We start from the raw sequence: 22,376 nt of genomic DNA, 5'->3' as shown, positions 1-22,376 counted from the left end.
TAGAATATTGGTTACCAGGGCTAGGATGAGGATAGGGAAGAGAGAGTTAAGGCTTAAAATGTACACAGTGTCTATCTGTGATAATGAAAAAGTTTTGGTAAGGGATGGTGGTAGTGATGGTAGCACAACATTGTGAATGTAATTAAATTATGTAATTAAATTTAATGTAATTAAATTGAATATGGTTAAAGGAGAAATGTCAGGATGTATATATACATTACCAGAATAAAAAAATTTTTGTTTAGTCCACATAACTGCATAACACAAACAGTGAACACTTAAACTATGTACCATAGTTAATAGTACAATTGTAGAAATGTGCTTTCATTATTGTAACAAATGTATCACACCAATGCAAGATGTTAATTACAGGGTGTTATATGGGAACCCTGTATTTTATGTATGAATTTTCTGTAAACCCATAACTTCTCTAATTAAAAAAAAATACTGAGGAATCAGGGAGTGGCCTAGCTGGATGGTTCTGGCACAGGATCTCTTATGAGACTGCCATTAAAATTCTCTTCTGAAGGCTTGATTGGGGTTGAAGGGTTTGCTTTCAAGATGGTTGACTTGTATGGCAGATAGGGAGAGGCTTCAGTTCCACAGCACAGGAACAGCCCATTGTACTGCTTGACCATCCTCATGGCATGGCAACCTGTTTCCTCCAGAGTGAATGATTCCAGAGTGAGAAAGCAAGACAGAAGCCATAATGTCTTTATGACCTAGCCTTGGAAGTCACATACTGTCACTTCTGCCATAATCTATTAGTCACACAGACCAACACTGAAATAATGGGAAAGAACTATACAAGGGTATGACTACCAGGAGGTGGGGATCATTGGGAGCCATCTTGGAATCTGGTAACCATACTGGGGGTGGATGAAGAAGACAACTAAAACTTAGAAAAATATGAAGGATGGCTTTTTGGAGGAAACAAAACTGCCACATGGGAAATGACCTGGCTTTCACACCTGTTGGCTCATTTGGCACCCTAAGTGGGTCTTTTTTTTTTTTTTTAAACAAATCAATTTCATTGGTACATATTAATAAAGCATACAATTCATCCAAAGTGTACAATCAATGGTATTTGGTATAATCACATAATTGTGCATTCATCACTTCAATCATTATTAGAGCATTTTCATTATTTCAACAATAATAATAAACAAAAAACAGACAAACAAGTAAACAAGAAAATTCTTCACATCTCAATCTCTGTTTCCCCTGCTATACATAGCCCTAAGTGGGTTTTGAGACTCTTCAAAACACCTTGGTCTAGAAACTGCATGCCTAATAAAAGAGGTGGTTTCTTTCTTCATCCAATTGATTCAGAGTACTTACCATGTGCCAAGCAATGTGCCAAGATGTCACTTAGGTTGGCACCATCATTTCCCAGTTATAGGTACAGAAACCAAAGATTCTATCACTGGCCCAAGTTCTCACAGCCAACATGACGTGGGGCCAAGATATGAACCCAAGTTACTCATTTCCAGAGCCCTTACTTGTAACCTCTATGCCACATACCAAGGGTGCATGGACTTGCATGCTTCGCCTAGAACCATCAAACAAAGAGGTAATGGGAGGAATGCACCAGTGGTATCTCAGAAGCTGCAGGAAGGAAAAGCAATGGATGTCTCTTGAGCCCATCCTACATGCCAGGCACAGGCCAGGAAAGGAGGAGAAATCTGGGTGTACTTACCATCCCTGGGATTCACTTTGTTCTCAGTGGGTTGCTCAATGAATTTCAGCAGTGGGGATCTTGACCTTTGTATGGTGGGAAGAGTGGGGTCACTGAACAGTATGGTGTCCTTGCCTCCTGTCAAGGAAAAAAGGAAAATGGACATGACATTTCATAAGTGGACTTGTGGTTACATTTACTCCCACACATTTAACTGGCTCTTTGGATGAACAATGTACCTTCTTCATTTGTAGGTAAAGCTGTAGAAGGGGAATGGCCAGCAAGCCCTTCTAATAACGTGAGGACAGAGCAGTGAGGGGCCAGGGCCAGCTGTCAATGATGAATGACTCATTCTTAAGAGTGTGGTCAAGACATGGCTGCCACAAAAGCCACCCTTAAAGGGCACCCTGTCATGCTGGGTGAGACAATAATGATACTGCAGAGTGCTTAGGAGTGTAGGCTTTGGAACCACACTACAGTGTTTGGGGTCTGGACCCCACCAGCTGCTACTTGGGTGACTGCAGGCAAGTCACTTATCTCTCTGGGATTCAGATTTCTCATTTGTAAAATGAGGGAAAGTATAACAGCATCCACACAATAGGGTGGTTGTGAGGAGGCACTGGACTGACTCATGTAAGGTGCTTAGAAATTCAGTCAACGTTCAATACATGTCACAGATTGGAATTATTACTTTACAGTGTAGCACTGCTGTGGTCACTATATCTGATTTAATTCAACTTGGTAATTTAAACCGAGTAACAACTCTGTCATAAGACAGGCAGTATCAGGTGCCCCAAATTATCACAAATAAACTTTCACTTAGAACACAGTCCCATACCTGCCCACCCCTTCTCCCTGCCAGAAAGAACTCCTTAGGTGGGCAACAGAAAGTATGAAGCAAACATAAGGAGAAAAGGAAAACCATCACAATTCTACTTTGGACACCATGGCAAATTATGGAGGTGAGGAGCAAGGAAGCATGGCTTTGAAACATGCATTTGATGGGCACCATGACACACAGACAAAAGATACAAGGACATGAAGGGAAGGATGGCTTTGTTGAGGAAACAAAACGGCCTCAAATGATCAGAAAAACTCAACAAGCAGGATCTGTGCACAAACGTTGGTTCATGGGATCTCAGGGGATTCTCTTGGTGGGAACCACCATGCCACTGGTACCAGGAAACGCTGGGAGCTTGAAAACCTCAGGGTACCATGGGCCCCTCCTGTGTTCTGGTCTTAAATGTCTGACTTTGAGCAAGATGCTCTCTAAAGCTGTATGAAGCCAAGTTTTGCTCAGTGTCTCTGGGAGTCAAATCAGAGGGTCTAAAGTTCTGTGTTTGCGTTTCAGCAAAGCACAGGGTGATATTTATGTGAAGATGGTTACTCCTTTGGAGAACCAGTTGAATTTCAGATGTAACTCAATCATTGAACTTCTGAGACCCTATATGTCTATGTTACTGTCTTCTCATTAGGCTATGCTATTACCTTTGATTTCCAAGACCACAGTAAAGGAGTTGGCTTGTAGTAGGTACTCAATAAATATCTGATGAACGTCGGAATAAGTACATTTTCTTGAGATCCCTGACATCTTGGTGAGCATGAGTGCCTGCTGCTGTCTCTGGTGGACAGGGGTGTAGTAACAGGCATAGCTCCCCGATTTCTCTGCTATCTGAGGGTCATCTTAGAAAAGTGGGAACCTGACAGAGAGCTGACCCTGCTGTTCTGCACCAGCCCAGCTATTGCTGTTTCCTGTGGGAAAAATATCGGCAATCTTCAGGACCGCTCTCTGGGGAGGTTTCCCAAAGGGAACCGTTGACCTATGGTATGGGGTGTTGTGAACAAGCTCTCAGAATGCAGTCACTGTAATCAGGTCTCCTTTCGAGGAGCAAGGACACAATCGAGAGACACTTGGATGAATTAATTAATGGGCAACAAGGCTTTGGTCACTATGATTCAATGGCAGATGCCTCAAGGTGGATTTCTTTTGTTTTCTCTTCACCAGGGCAAAGGTTACGGTTTTCAAGACAAAGATAGGACTCAGTTCTTCTTCCTTCTTTCTCCAGCAGATGGGCAGGCAACTTTCTAGTCTTCAGGGGCACAGGGAGAGGCACACTGCCCCTCTGTGTTCCAACAAGCCTGCCAAATATCCTCTGCCTTGGTGGCCAAAGAAACAGAATTATGATCTGAGTTGGGAGCTGACCGTAGCTGCGTGAAACAAGATAGGGAGGTCCTCAGCCTTTCTGGTCATAAGGAAGTCCTCGGGCAGAAATCTCCTCGGCCCCATCTAACCACACAATCATCGTCCAGTCTACAATAGCTTCGTCAAAAAATCTGACCAACGAACATGTAGAGGAGAGAAACAGGAATCACCATTCACCCCATCCCCTATTAAGGCAGGGGCTGGAGAGAAGATAAACACCTCTCTAAGCTTCTATCATGAAGGATCCTTTCTTGGTATTAAGGAAAATTGCCAAGATTTGATCATTCTTGCAAAATATTTGAAGGATTCGAAGACCTCCCTTAGAAGGCTCTTAGTTCTATTCACTGTATCTAACCAAGCCCCGATTCCATCACTGCTGAGTAAGCTGGGCTCTGATCTGGTGGTTTGCTGTCTCACAGCTTCATCTCAGCTCTTAGAGGGAACAGAGGGTGGTGAGTGGAGGAGAGGGTGATGCACAAACCAGAGCCAAAGTACAACTAATAGAGAAGGCCAAACAAAACCCCTCTGGTCATCTACCACTTGAATTTTGGAAGCCCTTCTGATTCCTTACTGCACAAAGTCCCACACTGCCTTCTCCAAAATGTACCGAGTACTTTCAAAACACGCATTTTTCTCCTCAGTCTGGTGCCTTTAATGGACAGAGAACTAAGGAGAGAAGCCCAAGGAGCCAGGATCTGCTCTTGCCAAAGTATATCTTGGCAAGATCTTTCTTTTCAGACCTTCAGTCTTTCTTTGCAGACCCTGACCTCATTCAGGAGACCTCCCCTCTCAGTCACCCAAGTACCATTCTCCCTGCAGAGGCTGGCCAAGAGCTGAGAGAAGGAAAGGCTCTGAGGAGGCTGACAGGAGGGTGGAGGGGCTTTCCTTAAGGGGCATTGTCCAGCCAGCCCACCCTCTGGCCTCCTCACAACAGCCACCTGCAGGCTGTGACGCTGGTCAAACTTGTTCAACTTCAGTCTGCTTCCCAGCAGGAACATGTATTTTCCCCGACTCGGGCAAACAATTTTGAAAGCACCATACTGTTGACTAAGAAAGTGCGGAAGGCAGATGAGGAAAGTCAAAGGAAAATCAGAGCATCCGTAAAGTCCAACAGTAATCCTGCCTTAAAGAGGAGTAGGCTCCTTCACCATTGCCCCTCAGATTCTCAGAAGATTGTTCTGGCTTCTGAATCCCTCTTCTTCAATTCAACTAGCTTCATGAACTAGCCCCCAGCTGGTCTAATCCACCCCATTCCTCTCTTCTCTAAGGTGTAGTTACCCAGTAGAGATGGAAGAGAATTGAAATGAAAATCTGAAGACCTGGATTCTAATACCAGCCTTTGTGCCTTAATCATCTAACTGTCTGGGCCTCTGTCCCCTTATCTTAAAATAAGGTGATAAGACTAAACAGGAAAGGGGAAATGTTTTCTCTCACATGTCAGCTGTGACCAAGAAGTTGACTCAGAACAGTTAATGTCAAAGAGTCGTCTGAAAGCCACAGCTAAGATGGGCAAGGAAGAGCTTTGGGCTTGATCAGCAAAGTCCACCACTGGCATGGGAATGGGTGTTGTGCAATATATGTCCAGTATTTGCAGTTCCGTTAGGCTTTCAGTTGTCCTTCCAGGTCTAGTGTTTGATGACTTTCATGTTATTTCCTCACACACTAATGTGCTACTCACTCATTTAGCACTGAATCGTGTACCATGATTCTTTCCTCTTGCAGCTTCATATATATTCATCTTGCTTCCATAATTGAATGGTACTTTCCTGGGGAGGGGAGGGAGTGACATGCATGCCTAGAATGCTTGGTACAGTAGTAAGTTCATAAAGTTGATGCTCAAAAAGTTATAAACACATTGATGGACCGATTTATTGGAGGGGGCGCTGATCTATCCAAGATGCTGGTAAATAAGAGAAAGTTAGCAGTCCTCTGAGACCACTGGGACAAAACACTATTATTTGGTCTTATGTGGGGCAAGAAAGAAGAAAAAAAGTATGCAGAGCCTCTTGTTCCGCTAGTCAGTAGTTAAATGGAGACACACGAAACTTATCTGATTTACGCTGGAAGAGTCCTTTCCCCCTTTCATTATAGTTTGAAAATGATCACAAGGCGATGCTTTATTGTAACATCCTCCATCACTGCATGAGAGCGATGCTATTGCCATTACATAAACTATATTAGATCTGGGGAATTGCCATGCTCTCCTGTCCTCCCACTTTGTATCTATGTAGAAGCCAAACATTAGGACAAACAAAACCATGGCATAAACTTCATTTAGCCAGCTCCCTCAAAGCTAATTTTACCATTTAATATTTGCTTTCTACTAACTGAATTCTTTTTCCATTGACTATTCTAATCAGAAAAGTTCAAGGATACACAGATAATGCATTTCCATTTATTTACATGCAGGGATGTGCTGCTGAAATTAGCCACAAAGACAGATATTTCAAATAGAACATACTCCCAAATCCCACTGAAACATTGTAACTCAGGCCTTCCAGCAGCAGGAGAAAAAAAAAAAAAGGAAAGAGATAATTGTTATTGCATAATAGCCATCTGATGTCTAACCCAGCTCAAACAACACCAGAGTTAGAAAATTCACAGCATTCTTAGGCTTATTCAACTTCCAACTTTTTATATAGGCTGTAGAAATAAAACATTGTGAAATTTCACGAAGTCATTTTGAAAAAAAAATAAAAATAAAACTCCAGTACATGCACAGAAATGACAGTCTACTGCACAAATGAACGATACGTTTGCCTGGCTCTGTTAAAATTCAATGCAATAAAAGAAAGGCCTTCAGAAAAGATAAGGTTTTAACCACATCAAAAGGTTCTTGTACAAAAATGGATCATTCAAATCCCCAGGATGGCACTTGCCACTAATTAGTTCTGTTAGGTCTTTTGACATCAAGTTCAAGGCATCTCTGCTGAAAATTCCAATTTATGAAACATACTTCCAGGGAGCCTAAGGTGGCTATTCGGATTTACATTAAGAAAACTTGTTGTTGCTGTCCCCCTCCCCATGGCAATTTTCATTTATCATCCATTACAGGGAAGCAACTGATATGATTCAAGGGTAGAGGAGACTGGTTTGCGAAGAAAGGTTAGGTAACTAAAAATATATGTACAATGTTGCTTCCAGGGAAAAGGGAGGTGGTGGAAAATGATAAATATAAGTTTCTGAAGAGTATAAAGACAAAGGTGACTAGCTGAAGATCGTCTCATGAAGGGGGTGTTTTACCAAGACAAATGGGATAAATATAGCTAATTAAAGCAAAACACCAGAGTTTCCTCACGCCGCATTCAACTGTGAAAAATTCTCCACTGGAAGATTTTCCAACTATGTAAAACTGGGACGGGGAAAGCAGAGAGAAGCAGGGGTAGATTTTGTGAAGTTGGGAGTTTGGTTAGAAAAATCGTTGGGTCTTATATTCGTATTTAGGACTGATGATTAATTGAACAAATCTTCATAAGGCACAGGTAAAAAAATGCACTACACTCACAAAAATTACAAAAAACAAACAGATACATCAAAGGACAATTTCAGAATTTAAGTTAATAAAAGTCAATAGTTCTACAGATGCAAACTTGAATATTTATCGTCTTTCTCCAAGTTCCCCTTTTGAGTGATGGTTTCTATGTTCAAAGCATGTGCAGATTTCTCAGTAATGACTGACTTCCCATAAAAGATATTAAAAAGGGAAGACTTTCTTTGAAAATTATGTGAGTTTCCTTAAAAAAAAAAAAAAAGGAAAACAGTTTTCATAAAGTTCTTCTTACCTGGAAGACTCCACAAACCAGAAACTTCCAGAGTTCTTAATTTTTTCTCCAGCTCAGCCACCCGATTCCCTAGGATTCTGGCAAAGGGGAGAAAAAGGCAACAGACAGATTAATGAGCATCTTGTCAGCTCTTAGGATTGTGAGGAGGCTACCTGAGAAACTCAGTAATGCCTTAAGAGGGAGGAAATAGAGTGAGATTTAGGTAGATGCTAAAAACAGAATGCTTGTGTGTGTGTGCATGTAACATATATACTCTATTGAAGGTATATATAAACATATAAAGTAAATACTGAAATGTTGGGAGCCTAAACAATCATTCTATCATTGCCCAACATCTTATAGAATTTCTATTTGGGAATTACTCATTGTTTAAGATGGCAATTTATTCTGACTCCTCTTAGTTGTAGGACACCTTGATTCTTTGAGGGTGGTTCTGAGTTTAGAAACAAATTAATGCTGCTTTGTGTCAATAAAATAACTAGTTCTGGCCCACATCTAGGCCTGAGCTATGTCTTATTGATCTCCATATCACAATGCCTGGTACATAGGAGGTGTTCAATAAATATAGTTGATTAAATAAATGCTTTTCTTTTTTCGTGACTTGTAATTATGGAAAGAATAAAAATATAGGCATTTCAAAAGTGCTTTCAATAATTGCAGAATCATGAGAATTGCTTTCCAAGGCGACCATTTTGAAGGGTAATACCCACCAGAATCTATAAACTCTGGAACGTGTACTTAAAAAAGATCATCTGGGAAGCCAAATTTGTCTATGTGCCTGAGTAATCAGACATAGATATGGGCATCTATTTTCCCTCCCTTACTCTAGTTGAAAAAATCTGATAGTCACCTAAAGTTCAGTCACTTTCCACTGGCCTGGAAATTGAGAAAATCAGTCTTTATTTTATTTTGGGGATTTTCCTGGCACTGCTGTGCTAAAATGAGGCGGAAATCACCTTAATAGCAAAGTTTCAATTTCTTTCAGCGGAGAAATCAGAACATCAGAATTGTTCTCCTCCCTACCTCTCCTTATGTTCCAGAGATAGCTGCACGCTCCCACGTACACACAGAGACATGAATATGGATGTATCTGCACATAAATATGGCTTGGGATTCATCCTCATTTTACCCGAATTGACTTACAGCATCTTAATTAATATTCCCTTCGAGTTCACGGAAAACTCTTTTGACGTTACTGATGTGGTTTTCTTCATCTAGGTACTCAGAGCTTTGCTTTTCTTCTTTTCCTTAAGTCTTCAATTCTGCCTGGTCTCTATCAATTATTTTCCATTTCCGCTCCATTTGTTGGGTCTGCTCTGCCTTCGGACCCCTCGATAAACACCATTCTTCCTCCGCTCCCTTTCAGGGTCTTGCTCAGACCTTCTGATCCCAGCTCCCTTTCACCCGCTGAGAGGTTGGAGATGTAATCACAGCCACCGTCAAGTTGATGCCTGTTTCTTCACAGGATCAGCGCATCTGTATGTGGCCGGCTCTTGGAAACAAAAGATAACGCTTAACTCGCCATCAGGGTGTCCTTTGAAGGTGTGGCAAGGCAGCACTGCTTGTCTTTCTGGTTGTCCCAGGAAGCCACAGCCTTACCGCCCAGAAACGGGCTGAGGTGAATTTGCTGGTCTGCCCTGCAATCCATTCTTGGGGTGCCCATGTAAGTAAGTGAGGGGTGACTGCTTTCTTCTCTAGACTGACTCCCCAGCATCTCATGCAGGCTGGCGGTAGTAAAATGAACCCAGGAGTAGTCGCTGTAGCAGTTATAACAATGACGACGACAAAAATACCACCCTACCATGAACACACTCAGCCTCTCACCTTTTCCTGTGTCCTTGGTACAAATGAGACACCATGCTGTACACCTATCTAACTTAGATTTCCTCAGACCTGACAAAGTCCTGTGGTGTAAGTTGTATTACTACCCTCCTTTTACACATGTGGTTAACAAGGAACGGAGAGATTAAGCAACTTGCTGAAGGACACACAGCTCTGTCTTTTCCCAAACTCCAGTTCTCTCACCACCCTGCTCTAATTCTCCATCAGGAAAAGGAAGCACAGAAGTTAATAAACTTGACCAAAACAGTATGCAGGACTCAGCCAGTGTTGAGTCTGGATTTGAACCTAGGCCTCAGTTTGCCTCCAATGTATGTACTCTTAACCAGTATCCGTAATGCTGCTTTAAAACGAGCCTCTTCAGTCTTTCTCATACCTGCAGCAACAACTCACTAAAACAACGTACATGTTAAAATATGGATGCAGCCACAGTTGATTTGCAAAATATAACCCAAGATGCTTTGAGGGACAAAATGAGTTGAAGCCACAAGGTGCTTTGAACTCCTGCAGAGAAGAGGGTCTAGTTGAGTCTTGATTGCTGGCAGTGCCCACAGACGGAGGGAATAGAAGTAGGAACAGGATCAGTTCAATTCTGCTTGACCAAGTCAACAGACAATTAATGAGAACCAACTCTGTGTAAAGCACCATGCTACATGTTGTAAGGGACAATGAAGACACAGATCCGAGGGATAAAAATCTGGTGGGAGACACATGTGCACACACAGCCAGTGGAAGGCTTTAATAAAACCTGTTATTTCTTAGGCACTTGTTCTCTGCTGGGTATTGCACTGACTATTGCACACACATTATCTCACTTAGTCTCTTGCCACAAGCAATGAGGCAGTTATCCTCCTTCTTTTGTAGGTGAGGTCAACTCACTTGCTCAGGGTCACGGCCAGACTTTCGTCACGTCGGCTATGTGGAGACACTGAAGGGTTTACGCAGGAGAGCGACACAACGCAATCGGCAGTTTAGGAAGGTACTCCTGATGTGGAGTTGAGAATGGAGTCGAAGGAGTGTAAGTAAAAGTAGAAAGACCTGGTAGGAGGTTATCATTCAGGAGGTGACGATGGTGGCCCAATCCAAGCCTGGGGATGCAGGGAAGCCCATGGGTTGGGGTAATAATGAGGAGGTCGATGAGGAGTTTGAGATGCCTGTGGGATATCCTTACGGACAGGCCAGAAACACGGCCAAAAGCAAAGACCTGGGAGAGCAGAGAGTTCAGACTGGGGGAAAGGATCCACTCACCAACAGGGGGAGAAGTCAGAACAACGAGGGACTAGAAAGCCTCGTGAGAAGGAAACAAAGGCCTAGAGAAGGAACAGACGGAGAGGGAAGAGGAGTGCCAGGGCCATGTCTGGTCTTGGGAGGCAAGGCGGAAGAGTTCCAGGGGAAGGGGCAGGCAGGATTGTCTTGTTCTAGAGAACGGGCTCACAGGATGCAAGCTGAAAAGAGGTCGCCAAAAGGACCAGGACTTCTGAGAGCCTGAGATGTTTCAGGATGGCAGAAGTGGTGACATCCAGATACAAGGGACAGGGTGGAAAACAAAAGACAACTAGGAGCAAGTTGAGGCAGTGACTACAGATGACTCTTTTCTTTTTTTAGCAAATTTTTTTAAATTGTCTTTTTTTTTTTAAAGATACATAGATCACACAAAACATCACATTAAAAAATATAGGAGATTCCCACATACCCCACTCCCCACCCCCTCCCCACTCCTCCCACATCGACAACCTCTTTCATCATTGTGGCACATTCATTGCATTTGGTGAATACATTTTGCAGCACTGCTGCCCCGCATGGATTACGGTTTACATTGTAGTTTACACTCTCCCCCAGTCTGTTCAGTGGGTTATGGCAGGATATATAATGTTCTGCATCTAGTTTCACAGGAATAGGAGGAGAGAGCTAGGGCCTAAGGCATAAACACACTTGAGAGAGAGTTTTGTTGTTGTTGTAGGTTGGGGAGAGTTTTAGTGTCATTGTAGGATGGGGGGGATTTTAAAATAGTTTTATTTTGTTGTGGTTTGTTTCAAGAAAGGGGAGAGTTCAGTATCTGTCCATCTCGTAGTCTAGGAAAATCCCCAAGATGCCAGGCTTCTAGACAGACTTTCCAGCAGTAGTTTCTGGCAATAGCAGCATTGCTGAGGGTGGCATTAGGGGATCTGCAAAGAGAACGCAGGAACTGCGCCCCTGGCCTCTGTCCTTGCTCTCTGGATCACACAGAGAGAAATACTAGAAGATCCTTGGGGAGATCCTGGTCTTAATAAGGAAGCAGGGGCTGTGGCTATATGCCGACTGGTGATACCCCCAACCCCACCTGTGGCCTTCTTTTGAATCTCTGCTCCCATCCATGATATCCTGGGGCTGCTACCCAAGATCTTGAACTTCCAAGCTCATTTCACCATTGGCCAGGGAAGGGGCAGAGCCTAGAATAGTATTAGGCACAGCAGAAAGGATGTAGAAAGGTCAATACCCTTCCTTCCCAGACAAGGTTATGGGCTGGCTGGAAACTGGGGGCTATATGTGGTATTCAGTACAAGTTTTCTTCTGCTACTGCTTTGCCACCAGTTATTCTCCAGATTGTAAGGTAAACGCACCTCATGCTTTCTTTAGGGACAGCCAGATTTATGCAGCTCTTTGGCAAGAAGTTCCTCAAGGAAAATACCTATTTATTGAGTATTCCCTCAAAATGTAAAGTGCTCGGTTTATTCATCACTTCTTCAAGATGGCTCCCATTGGACCTTCTCTCCAGGGGCAGGAAGCAGGGGAGTAACTGCCAGGCAGCTGAGAACCAGCAGGGGGAGCACATGCTTATAGAGAATACCTTTACTCTACATTTATGAGGCTCCCACTAAAACAGAGCTGTTTTATTATTTCACTTACGAAAGCTATATCAAGGGAGGAACAGCAAGGAGACCAAGTTGACATTTATTCTTAGCCCTCACCCCATTTACTGTCCCCAAATAAAAAACTTTTTTAAAGTATAAAATTAAAGACTTATAAGTATTAAAAATGACGTATTACATACTTTATGTACTAACATGAAACAATCTCCAAGATCAGTTGTTATACAGGGTGTTAAAAAGTAAGGCTCTCAACAGTGGGAAAAAACACTACCATTTTTTGGCTAAATACTAGATGCCATGGGTTTACAAAGAGGGGGGTAGTGGCCTGTCTGTATCTATATAAATATAAATGAGTATATGTGTGTATGGATAAGTGCATTGTGAATTTGCTCATACATGCATCCTTTGGAAGGATTCATAAGAAACAAAGAATGATAGTTTCTTCCACGGACTTTTGCTGTTTAACCTTTTAACATTTGAACCTATGGGATAGTTCAAAAGTTAGTAAATAATAATTCAACTGGAAAAAGTACATTAAAACAGAAACAAAACTGGCAAAATGAAAATGACTGTCTCTCTTGATAGAGGAAAAGAGCAAGTGGAACTTGAGGAATCAGTGTGTTTGTAGTGGGGTATGGCTAGAAGGGTATAAGGAAATCAAGGTCAGAGGATGCTGGAGCTCTCTGCAGAGGTGAGGGTTCAACTGCCAGCCTTGTGGATACTGAGTGGGCAGGCAGCAGGAACTCGGCCCAGCTTTCCAGTGGAGGCATGTGACGTGATCAGAACTGGAACTGAAGAAACTCATCTGGCAGGTGGGGGTGGGAGGGCCTGGGATTGGATTCAGAGGTTTCACATTCACTTAATTAGATAATGATTAGGGCTTTGATTGGGCCACTTCAGTAGGACACACCAAGAGGTGGGGACTCACAGATTAAACTACACAGCAGAGCAGAGGAGTTAGTTGGAGGGTTTTCTTTCCCCCTCCCCCTGCACTGCTGTTTTTGCTGTCTGTGTCCATTTGCTGTATGATCTTCTGTATCTATTTCTCTTTTTGTCTTTTCTCATCTTTCTTCTCTTGGATTCCCCAGGATTCAATCCTGGGGACCTCTGATGTGGAGGGAGGTTCCCTATCAATTGCAGCACCTCAGTTCCTGGTCTCTGCTGCACTTCACCTTGATTCTTCCCTTCGTCTCTCTTTTGTTGCATTATCATCTTGCTGTGTGACTCACTAGCATGGGCACTGGCTCACCATGTGGGCCCTTGGCTTGCTGTGCGGGCACTCGGCTCACTGCATGGGCACCTTGCTTGCCACATGGGCACTCGCTTACCACATGGGCACTTGCTTACCACGTGGGCACTCATGTGGGCATGCGGCTTGCCACGCTGGCACAGTGCACAGGCACACTTTCTCTTCTTCAGTTTCACCAGGAGTCCCCAGAGATCAAACCCAGGTCCTCCCATATGGTAGGCAGAGGCCTTATCACTTGAGCCACATCCATTTCCCTAGTTGGAGTTTGGATGCTGGGGCCCAGGAAGTGAGGACACAGAGAAGCAGAAAAAAGGCTTCATTAGACATGGCAGAGGCCCCACCTAGACAGACGAGCCATTCACCTGATACTCTACAGCTGTCCTTGTAGGGAAAGTAGAACAGCTGTGCCCAGAGACAACTGAGCCCTGGGAAGAGAGGAACCCAGGAAGCCTGAACCCCAGCAGACGTCAGCAGCCATCTTGCTCCAACACAAAGTGACAAACTTTGGTGAGGGAAGTAACTTATGCTAAATGGCCCTGTAACTGTAAGCTTCTACCCCAAATAAATACCTTTTAAGAAAACCAACCAATTTCTGGTATTTTGCATCAGCTCTAATATACCCATTCTGAGGGGATTCAGGTAACTCCTTCCTCCTCTAAGAAGTATCTGCATTTCAGCATCTGACTTTCATTCTTTGGCTAAGATTTCATTTTTAAAGAATTTTTAAAACTTCCTCTGTCAATAAATTACCCTTGTCATCCCTTTGAGATTGTGCGGTCTCCCCTCACTGCTCTCCACTTTCTTTTATATATATCTTCATTTCTTGTGCCGATCTTCCCTTCACTCCCGTCTTCTCTTTTTTCTGTTTTGTTTTTACAATACTTTCAATCATTTCTCAGTTGCGTCTCTCCCCTGACCCCCACCTCTTCAAGGCCCCTGATACTCAGGCCCCACCCCTACTTGCTTCAAGCCTGGTTTCTCAGCCCCTGCTCAGTCCACCCACACTTTCATTTTTGGCTCGAGGTGGATGTAGGGTAAGCAGGACCATCTATGTAATTTGCAGGGCCCGGTGCAAAGTGAAAATGCAGGGCCCCTTGTTAAAAAAAATTAAGAATTTCAAAATGGTGACAGGAGACCCTCAGGCCAAGTGCGGGGCCTTTCTGAACAATTACGCATGGGTTACAGGTCTGTGAAGCCAGCCCCATCTGTCAGGTTTGTTGCCTTGACTTTATTCACCATTCTCTGAACACTTTCAATTCTGTTTTAACTTGCTTGATTTGTCATAGCACAACAAGCGCTTATTAAAAAAAAAAACCAAAAGGGAAGTGGACTTGGATAGGGCAATGGATAGGGCGTCCACCTACCACATGAGAGGTCCACGGTTCAAACCCCGGGCTTCCTTGACCCGTGTGGAGCTGGCCCATGTGCAACGCTGATGCGCACAAGGAGTGCTGTGCCACGCAGGGGTGTTCTCCGCGTAGGGGAGCCCCACGCGCAAGGAGTGCGCCCCGTAAGGAGAGCCACCCAGCGCGAAAGAAAGTGCAGCCTGCCCAGGAGTGGTGCCACACACACGGAGAGCTGACACAACAAGATGACGCAAAAAAAAGAAACACAGATTCCTGGTGCCACTGATAATGATAGAAGGGGTCACAGAAGAACACACAGCGAATGGACACAGAGAGCAGACAACTGGGAGGAGGGGGGAGAGGAGAGAAATAAATAAAAAATAAATCTTAAAAAAAAACAACAACAACCAAAAAAGACCATCTATTTTACTTTTGTTCCTTTTCACCATCTTCTATGGTTTTTAGGAAGAATGAGATTCCATCACAGGCCCAGCTGTTGGTAGAAGCCCATGCCTGGGTGTTTCCTATAATTCAGAGCCCCTCAAGTTATTCCCTGATGTTAAAATGGCACCAAGGAAGTCCCTCCCCAGAGGTCCCAGAGGAGAGGTAGACTGAGTAACCCTGGCAACCATGCCATTGAGATCCCCTAAGCGATATGCATTACACGGGGTGTGGTTCAGAGTTAGCGTTCGTAAATGATGACCGATATTACTTCCTAGCTTGACTCCAGCTGGTAGCCAAGTTGCTGTCACAGGGCAGAGGCACTGCTCTAGTTTACTCACTTCCTTTCAGAATTAATGGGCCCTCAACTCCTTCCCTTGGGGTCTGTATTTCCATCTGGTTGTAATTCCTTTCTGGAGTCCTCACCCCACTTCTCCCCCACCCACCTCCAACCCAAGGGTCCAGCCACCTACTTGTTGGTTTGTCTCTGGTGTTGGATGACCATGTTTTTCTCATGGATCGTCTCCAATAGGGCTGTTGCCAGAGATTTCAGATCAGAAATGGACTGTGGAGTGGCCGGGAGACTGCATCCATGATCCTCAGATAACAAATCCTGAACTGGGTAGAATATAAAATGTACAACTCAGTGTTCAATTCTTCTGGAATGCTGGAATGCAAACGGATTTCAATTCTTCCTGAAGAATGATATGTTCCCAGGTTCTAAAAGCTGCCTTATTACACAGAGAGTCTACCTCTAGTGTCAATAGTAAACTCGAATCAGGGTGAGGGTTAAACGGAAAAGGGGAAGTCCTTATGGACTTAGCAACAGTGTTTTAAAAGGATATTAATCGTGTGCATTTGGGCAACATTTTATACTTTCATATTAACTCCTTCGAGAATTAAAATTAAAAAGCCTGGGGGAGTATTATTTATTCCCATTTTTTGGGGTCAGGAAACTAGGGCACAGAGGGGTTGAAAACATTTGTTGAGGGCCACACAGCCATGCAAATGAAAATCACTGAGCTGCTTGCACTCCACGAGTTTCTCATGGTGTGTTACTCCTGTGGAGGTGGCAAGGTGATTTAGGAGAGTATATTTATTTATTTGTACATACTTTAGAATGAATATGAATGGCACAGCAAAGCAGTGACTTTATAGTTAGTACTAAGGACGAGGCTAAGTAAAATGAATCACTTTAAAATCAACGTGAAGAAAAATATTAAGTACGTCATCATATAAAAGGTGCAAGAATACAGCAAAACTTTACGTAGCAGACGGCAATTGTCTACTTGTTGGGAATTTACACAAAGGCCAGGTGTTCCCAGATGCTTGTTATTGCACAAACTACCAAATCACATCCATGGCTAAGTTCAAAACTGCAGCCAAACACACCGTTCAGGGAAATTGCAGAATTCTGACCCATGTGAAGTAACACATCGCCTCTCTCGGCTCGCCCTGCCTCAGTCAAGGGTCTGTTTACAAATCTCCAGGCATCTGTCAATGGCTCTGACAGAAAAGTCTTCTTTATGTTTCCCTCAGTTTTGAAGGGGATAACTTAAAAAAATATATTATTTCTGATTTGTTTCCATACCACTTACAAATATTTAAAGGACTATTCCAGGTGTGCTCTGACTAGTTTTGCATATGAAGCAGGACTATGCTCTCCTTCATTCCCTTTATCATTCATCTGTTCATGTAAATGTCAAATTCCATTAGCTTCTTTGGAAACAAAATACCACTGATGAAAAAATATGAGAATACCATCTACTAAAACTCTTACAACTCTTTCATATGTGATGCTGCTAAAACTTTGCTTCTCCATTTAAGTTTGGCTGGGCTGGAAATCACTTAACTCATTCTCAGAAGCCATCAGTCCCTTTCACTTCTACTCTTCTCCTAGAGGCTAATGCAGGGTCATTCAGACTCTTCTTTCTGATTCCCAATGTCTTTTCTTCAAGACTGGCTTGAGTTTTTTGAAAAATATATATACTCCATCCTGCCCCCATTACAAAGGTAATGCATGTATTTCAGAAAGGGCAAACAAAGACATAATACAAAAAGATAACCATCACTTGTACTCATACCAGACAGGAAAAAATAAGCAGTATAAATCTCTCACTACATATCTTTGAACACCATTTCCTTTATACCTACAAGTAGACACATAGATACACATATATTTTTTTCCTTCAAAAATGGGAAAAAGCTTTTTCTTCACTTAACAATATTCTTCATCATTAAAATCTCCTAAAACATAATTTAATGGGTGCTCTGTAGTCTATGTATAAGATATACAATTATTTATCTAATTACTGCTGGCCATGTGTGTTGTTTCTGATTTTTAAAAAATTAATAACCAACACATGAAGAACTTTCTGGTGGCACAATGTTTGGGCATGTCTATAATTAGATCTTGCTGGTTCAACGGGGATCCTTTTAAAAGTGTTTTATAATTTGTTGCCAAATGGTTTTCTAGAACCATTAGAACCTTTAGAACTTACTAAAGTTTGAGAGTAGATGGTCCTCCCCATTCAAATATGGTATGCCAAATATGGTCTTCAGAGCTAAAGTTAGATGGGCTACTTCACATCTTTATAAAGTGTTGTTGTTTTGTTTAAACAATTCTCAGGTGTCCTTTTTCAGTTGAATAGAAAAAAGAAGGTGCTTGGAAAAGTACCTGGGTTCCTACGTAGGCTTGAGGCAGCACTTTTTTTCTCTTTTTTTAAGCCATTTTAGCTCCAATTGCAACTACCACATGATTGTTGTTGATCTGCACTGCCAACAATCAAAAAGTGGGCCAGCTGAGAATGTTCAACTTGAGGCTTAGGTTTAGAACTGAATTCCCGAATATTAGGTGTCAGAAGCAACCTCTCCACTATTTATTCCCTTGGACTGTTCCTAGAAGATCATTATTTTTCATCAGAATTGACAAGAAGGAACAAAATTGCAATCAATAAAAGTTTCTTCAAGAAAGGAACATGTTCCATGATAAAATGATTTTGGCAGCGATGGGGACTTTTCTGATTTTAGAGGCCAGGAAAAGAAGACACCCCGCAAGGTGAAACGCATCCTTGGAGATGCTGACCTGGTGACCAGAAAAGGGAAACCATTCTTGAAAGGGGAGCACACGGTAGGGGAGTACACCCAAATGGGATCTAGTCATTAGAAAAACCTCTGCTGCAGTGGTTCTCAAAGTAGGGTCCCTAGCCAGCATCACCCATCACCTGGGGGCTTTTTTAGAAATACATATTCTCAGGTCCCACTCCAGACTACTGAAGGTAGGGTCCAGCCTCTTGTGTTTTAACAAGCCCCCTGGGCAATGCCGAGGCAGGCTGAACCCTGAGAACTACTACTCTAAGGATGGCCTCAGTTCTTGATGCATAAAATGGGTGGGCTGGACGAGATGGCATCTGTGGGCACTCACAGCTCCGGCCGTCTATGCTCTTGAGTGGGCCCTCCTGGAATAAAATCCTACCTTGCTTTGCAGACAGGACGCCAGTCAGAGCACTGCTGCTGGATCTCCCCTGGCCCTTTGCGTTTTTCCGTCTCTCGAGAGCATTCTGAGGCAGCATTGGGAGAAGGAAGGAAAAAACCTCTTTCAGAAAACTCAAGAATGAAAAAAAGACCTAGAGATCGTAGCTGCATCCTGCCATCCAGCACAAACTCCAAATGTTGGTCCAACATTTAGAATCCTGACACTCTGCCAAAACTTTATGGTTGACTCTATAAGCTCAGTAAAGAATTAAAAAAACAAAAAAACAAAAAACAAGTGGGTGGCCAGCAGAATGAAACCCTCGCAATGCATATTTGTCAAATTAAAGCAAATCTGGAGCCGGTACTAGGTCTAACACGAAGTCACTAATTATGGAAACCCTTTCCCAATCGATGTGTTGTGATGGTAACTGTATATGCCCCCAGAAAAGCATGTTCTTAAAGTTAATCTGTTCCTGTGGGTGTGAACCCATTGTAAGTAGGACCTTTTGATAAGGTTACTTCCATTAACCTCCAGCCCACTCTGATTAGGATGTCATAATCCTATTACTGGAGTCCTTTGTAAAGAGAACGAATTCAGACATGAGAAAGAGAAAGCACGGGAGCAAGAAGCTGAAACAACCCAGAAGAGAAGGGAGAGACCAGGAGATGCTGCCATGTGCCTGGCCATGTGACAAAGGAGCCAAGGATCACAGGCAGAGTCTTTGGGAAGAAAGCATCCTCTTGTTGATTTGATTGGGACATTTTCCTAGCCTCAAAACCATGAGTGAATAAGTTCCCACTGTTGAAGTCAAACCATTTCATGGTATTTGCCTGAGCAACCTAGGAAACTAAAAAAATGTGAGATGGAGAATAGGTTTACTCTCATGTGCCAATGTCAACAGATGACACGTAGTATCTGGAAGGATGCTGTGGCTGGAAAGAGCATGATCAATTTGTTATGTCTGCCTAGGACACAAGAGTAAAAAGTATACATGACCGTTACATGCCATTCCTAGAACAGACTCTTACAAGGAAATTGACAGGTAGTATATAACCAGGAGTTGGCATACAGTAGAACTGAATAAATGCTGTTAAATGAATGCATACCACATTTCTAAAAAATAAAAAAAAGGTATTAATTATACAACTTTAAAGCTGCATTATTCTTTAGCTATGTGTATATATATGCATACACACACACACACATACATACATACACACACGGGATTGGTGAAAACTAAAACATGGCCCCCAAAGAATGGAAAGGAGAACGGCATAAAGACTTCTGAGGGGAAAAAAGCTGGCGCCAAAAGCCAGGAAAATGAAAGGGCTCTCCCAAGCATCGAGACTGCTGCAAAACTTCGCCCTCAGGAAGAGAAATCAATCTATTTTCAAAGCAGAGGAACCCAGGAGATTTTTCTAATTATAACACTTACAACCAGCATCTGCAGAAATAGATATTATCAAACTAATGGTGCTAGAATTAGACTAAATAACAGTGGGGAGAATTTAAACATTCTGTCCTTTCAGTGTGACGTGAACATTATCGTTTAGATTGTGATTTCCCGATCTTTGTTTTCTTCATTACTCGGAAACCTTTCCTTATGATTATGAGAAAAATAGCATCTGATGACAGAACATTTAATAGAAAACTAGATAAAAAACCCCATTTCACATGGACCGGGGGTGTCGAGTGGATAATTCCACATTCTGATGGCCTTCGCGTGTTCTCCAGATCATAGCCGCCCAAGGAATTCTTGCAAAAGCTGTTTGGGTTTTGTTTGTTGCTTTGCGTTTAATTTTCACTGGTTACTTCAGTTAAAGCTCTCAATGGACTCTCTCTGGGAGTGTAGGCAAGCACTAAAATATGCTTGGCACATAAAAGAGAATTAAAATAGTATGGCATTTAAATGCACAATAGTGAATCATCATCACTGTCACGATTTTGCTACCTTGTATTTGGCGATATTAGATTTCAGGAGGTTGACCTCTTCGTGAAGTTGCTTTAATCTCTCTTGAAGGTACCTAGAAGAGAATATATACAACTAAAAAGTGTTCTGGGCAAAATAAAAACTACATACTCAAGCGTAAGGGGACAGAAGACAACCACATGCCAAAAGAGCCATCTTTTCAATATGATGCCTCGCCTTTTCACCACCGAAAGGAGGAAGAGAAAAAGTGTCTCTTTGTGGCCTCTCCTCAAATGGATGTGATCAAGGTCAAACATGCCCAAATCACAGAAACCCTGCTTTAAAAGAGCCCTCTGCAGAGATCCCCAAAGGGATAGCAACACAGTTTTCATATAATTCTCATTAAGATGATTCCACTGGGAAGTAAAGCAGGAAGAGGGGACACTAGACATAACATTAAGTCAGACACATACACATACTGAAATTTGCCTCGGGGAAATGAAATAGCAAAGGGAATTTCTCAATTTATTTTTCTTATTTTTTTCCCCTCTCCTTGGTAGCAATAACAAGCAGCTTTCATTGGGTCCTTACAGTTCTCACCCAACGTTGGGGAGGGAGAGGGGGGAAGAAAGGGGTCTGTGGTGCTTCTTTTCTTCTTTTTACAACTAACACATGATCATTGTTAGGGGGTTGTGATTTTCCTTTCACTCTAAGGCAATTTTCTTTAGTGTAAACAGGGCTGCAAGTAACTACCAGCCTGCAGGCCAGTGGAGGGCCAGCCCAGCACCCGAGCGCAGGCCCGCACCGGGCCACTCGCCTGTTCTCCATGCACAGGGCATCCACGTCGATGATGCGGTCCTCGTTCCCGCCCAGGATGTGGTTTAGCTCCTGGTTCAGCCTTTCCACTTTGTCCTGGTAGGAGGACCGTTCTTCCTTCACATCCTGAAGCTCATCCACAGAGGCCTGCAGGTCATGCTCCAAAGACTCAATCTGAAACCAGAGGCAGCATCCTTTACTCACGACATTCCCCACTCATCAGCTTTATGGCCTGCCGCTTGGCTGACTGACTTTTAGAGAGCTTATTAATACCACCGGCCGGCTCTAAACCGTAGAGTGCCACCCTCTGGAAGACGATCAAAGCTAAAACCGAGGCTGACCGATTCCTGCCAGATACTTACTCTATATGAGAGAGGGGCTGCGCAGCAGCAAGGAGAAACGCTGCTGAACCCTGCCTGCCTGCAGTGTGCCCAAAAGCCGGAGGCACCTGGAGCCAAGTCCAGCCTGGGAGCAGCAGCCAGTGTCTCGCAAATGCCTACTTTTTCAAATCTACTCTCCACCAGGAAATCTTGTTTTGTTCTTCAAAACCCATTCCTAAGACGACTCTCATAGCTGTTTCCTGGGTAGGGCTCTGTGCCTGCTGGGATTTTGTCTAACAAGTGTCGCTCAGTGTTGCAGTGGAAACTTGCCAATTAAGGCCCGCTGGTCATATTTTATCCTCTTCCTGTCTATCCTAGGTCGGGGGGCCAATTTCTTGCTGTGTGTTTGGAGCAACGGCATCCAAAGTCTTAGGGACAGAGCCGCTGGAAGCCAGAACATGAGATCTGC

General features: G+C 43.1%; 1 protein-coding gene across 2 annotated transcripts in view; it reads right to left on the bottom strand.

Annotated features, from left to right (window-relative positions):
* Positions 1–22,376, bottom strand: part of CCDC149 (coiled-coil domain containing 149) — a 135,576-nt gene that overhangs the window by 26,659 nt on the left and 86,541 nt on the right. Inside the window, exons 6-12 of one of the 2 annotated variants that reach the window (XM_058300274.1) lie at positions 21,589–21,761; positions 20,814–20,886; positions 18,863–18,947; positions 15,861–16,005; positions 7,664–7,740; positions 6,343–6,375; positions 1,700–1,816 (exon numbers count right to left, since the gene is read on the bottom strand). In XM_058300274.1, the coding sequence (XP_058156257.1) occupies positions 1,700–1,816; positions 6,343–6,375; positions 7,664–7,740; positions 15,861–16,005; positions 18,863–18,947; positions 20,814–20,886; positions 21,589–21,761 (703 nt within the window). The remainder of the gene's footprint in view (positions 1–1,699; positions 1,817–6,342; positions 6,376–7,663; positions 7,741–15,860; positions 16,006–18,862; positions 18,948–20,813; positions 20,887–21,588; positions 21,762–22,376) is intronic. The other variant, XM_058300280.1, reaches the window with a different exon arrangement.

This window comes from Dasypus novemcinctus, chromosome 1 (assembly GCF_030445035.2).
Source record: "Dasypus novemcinctus isolate mDasNov1 chromosome 1, mDasNov1.1.hap2, whole genome shotgun sequence".
Taxonomy (NCBI): Eukaryota; Metazoa; Chordata; class Mammalia; order Cingulata; family Dasypodidae; genus Dasypus; species Dasypus novemcinctus.
This window is presented reverse-complemented; position numbering and strand designations above follow the sequence as displayed.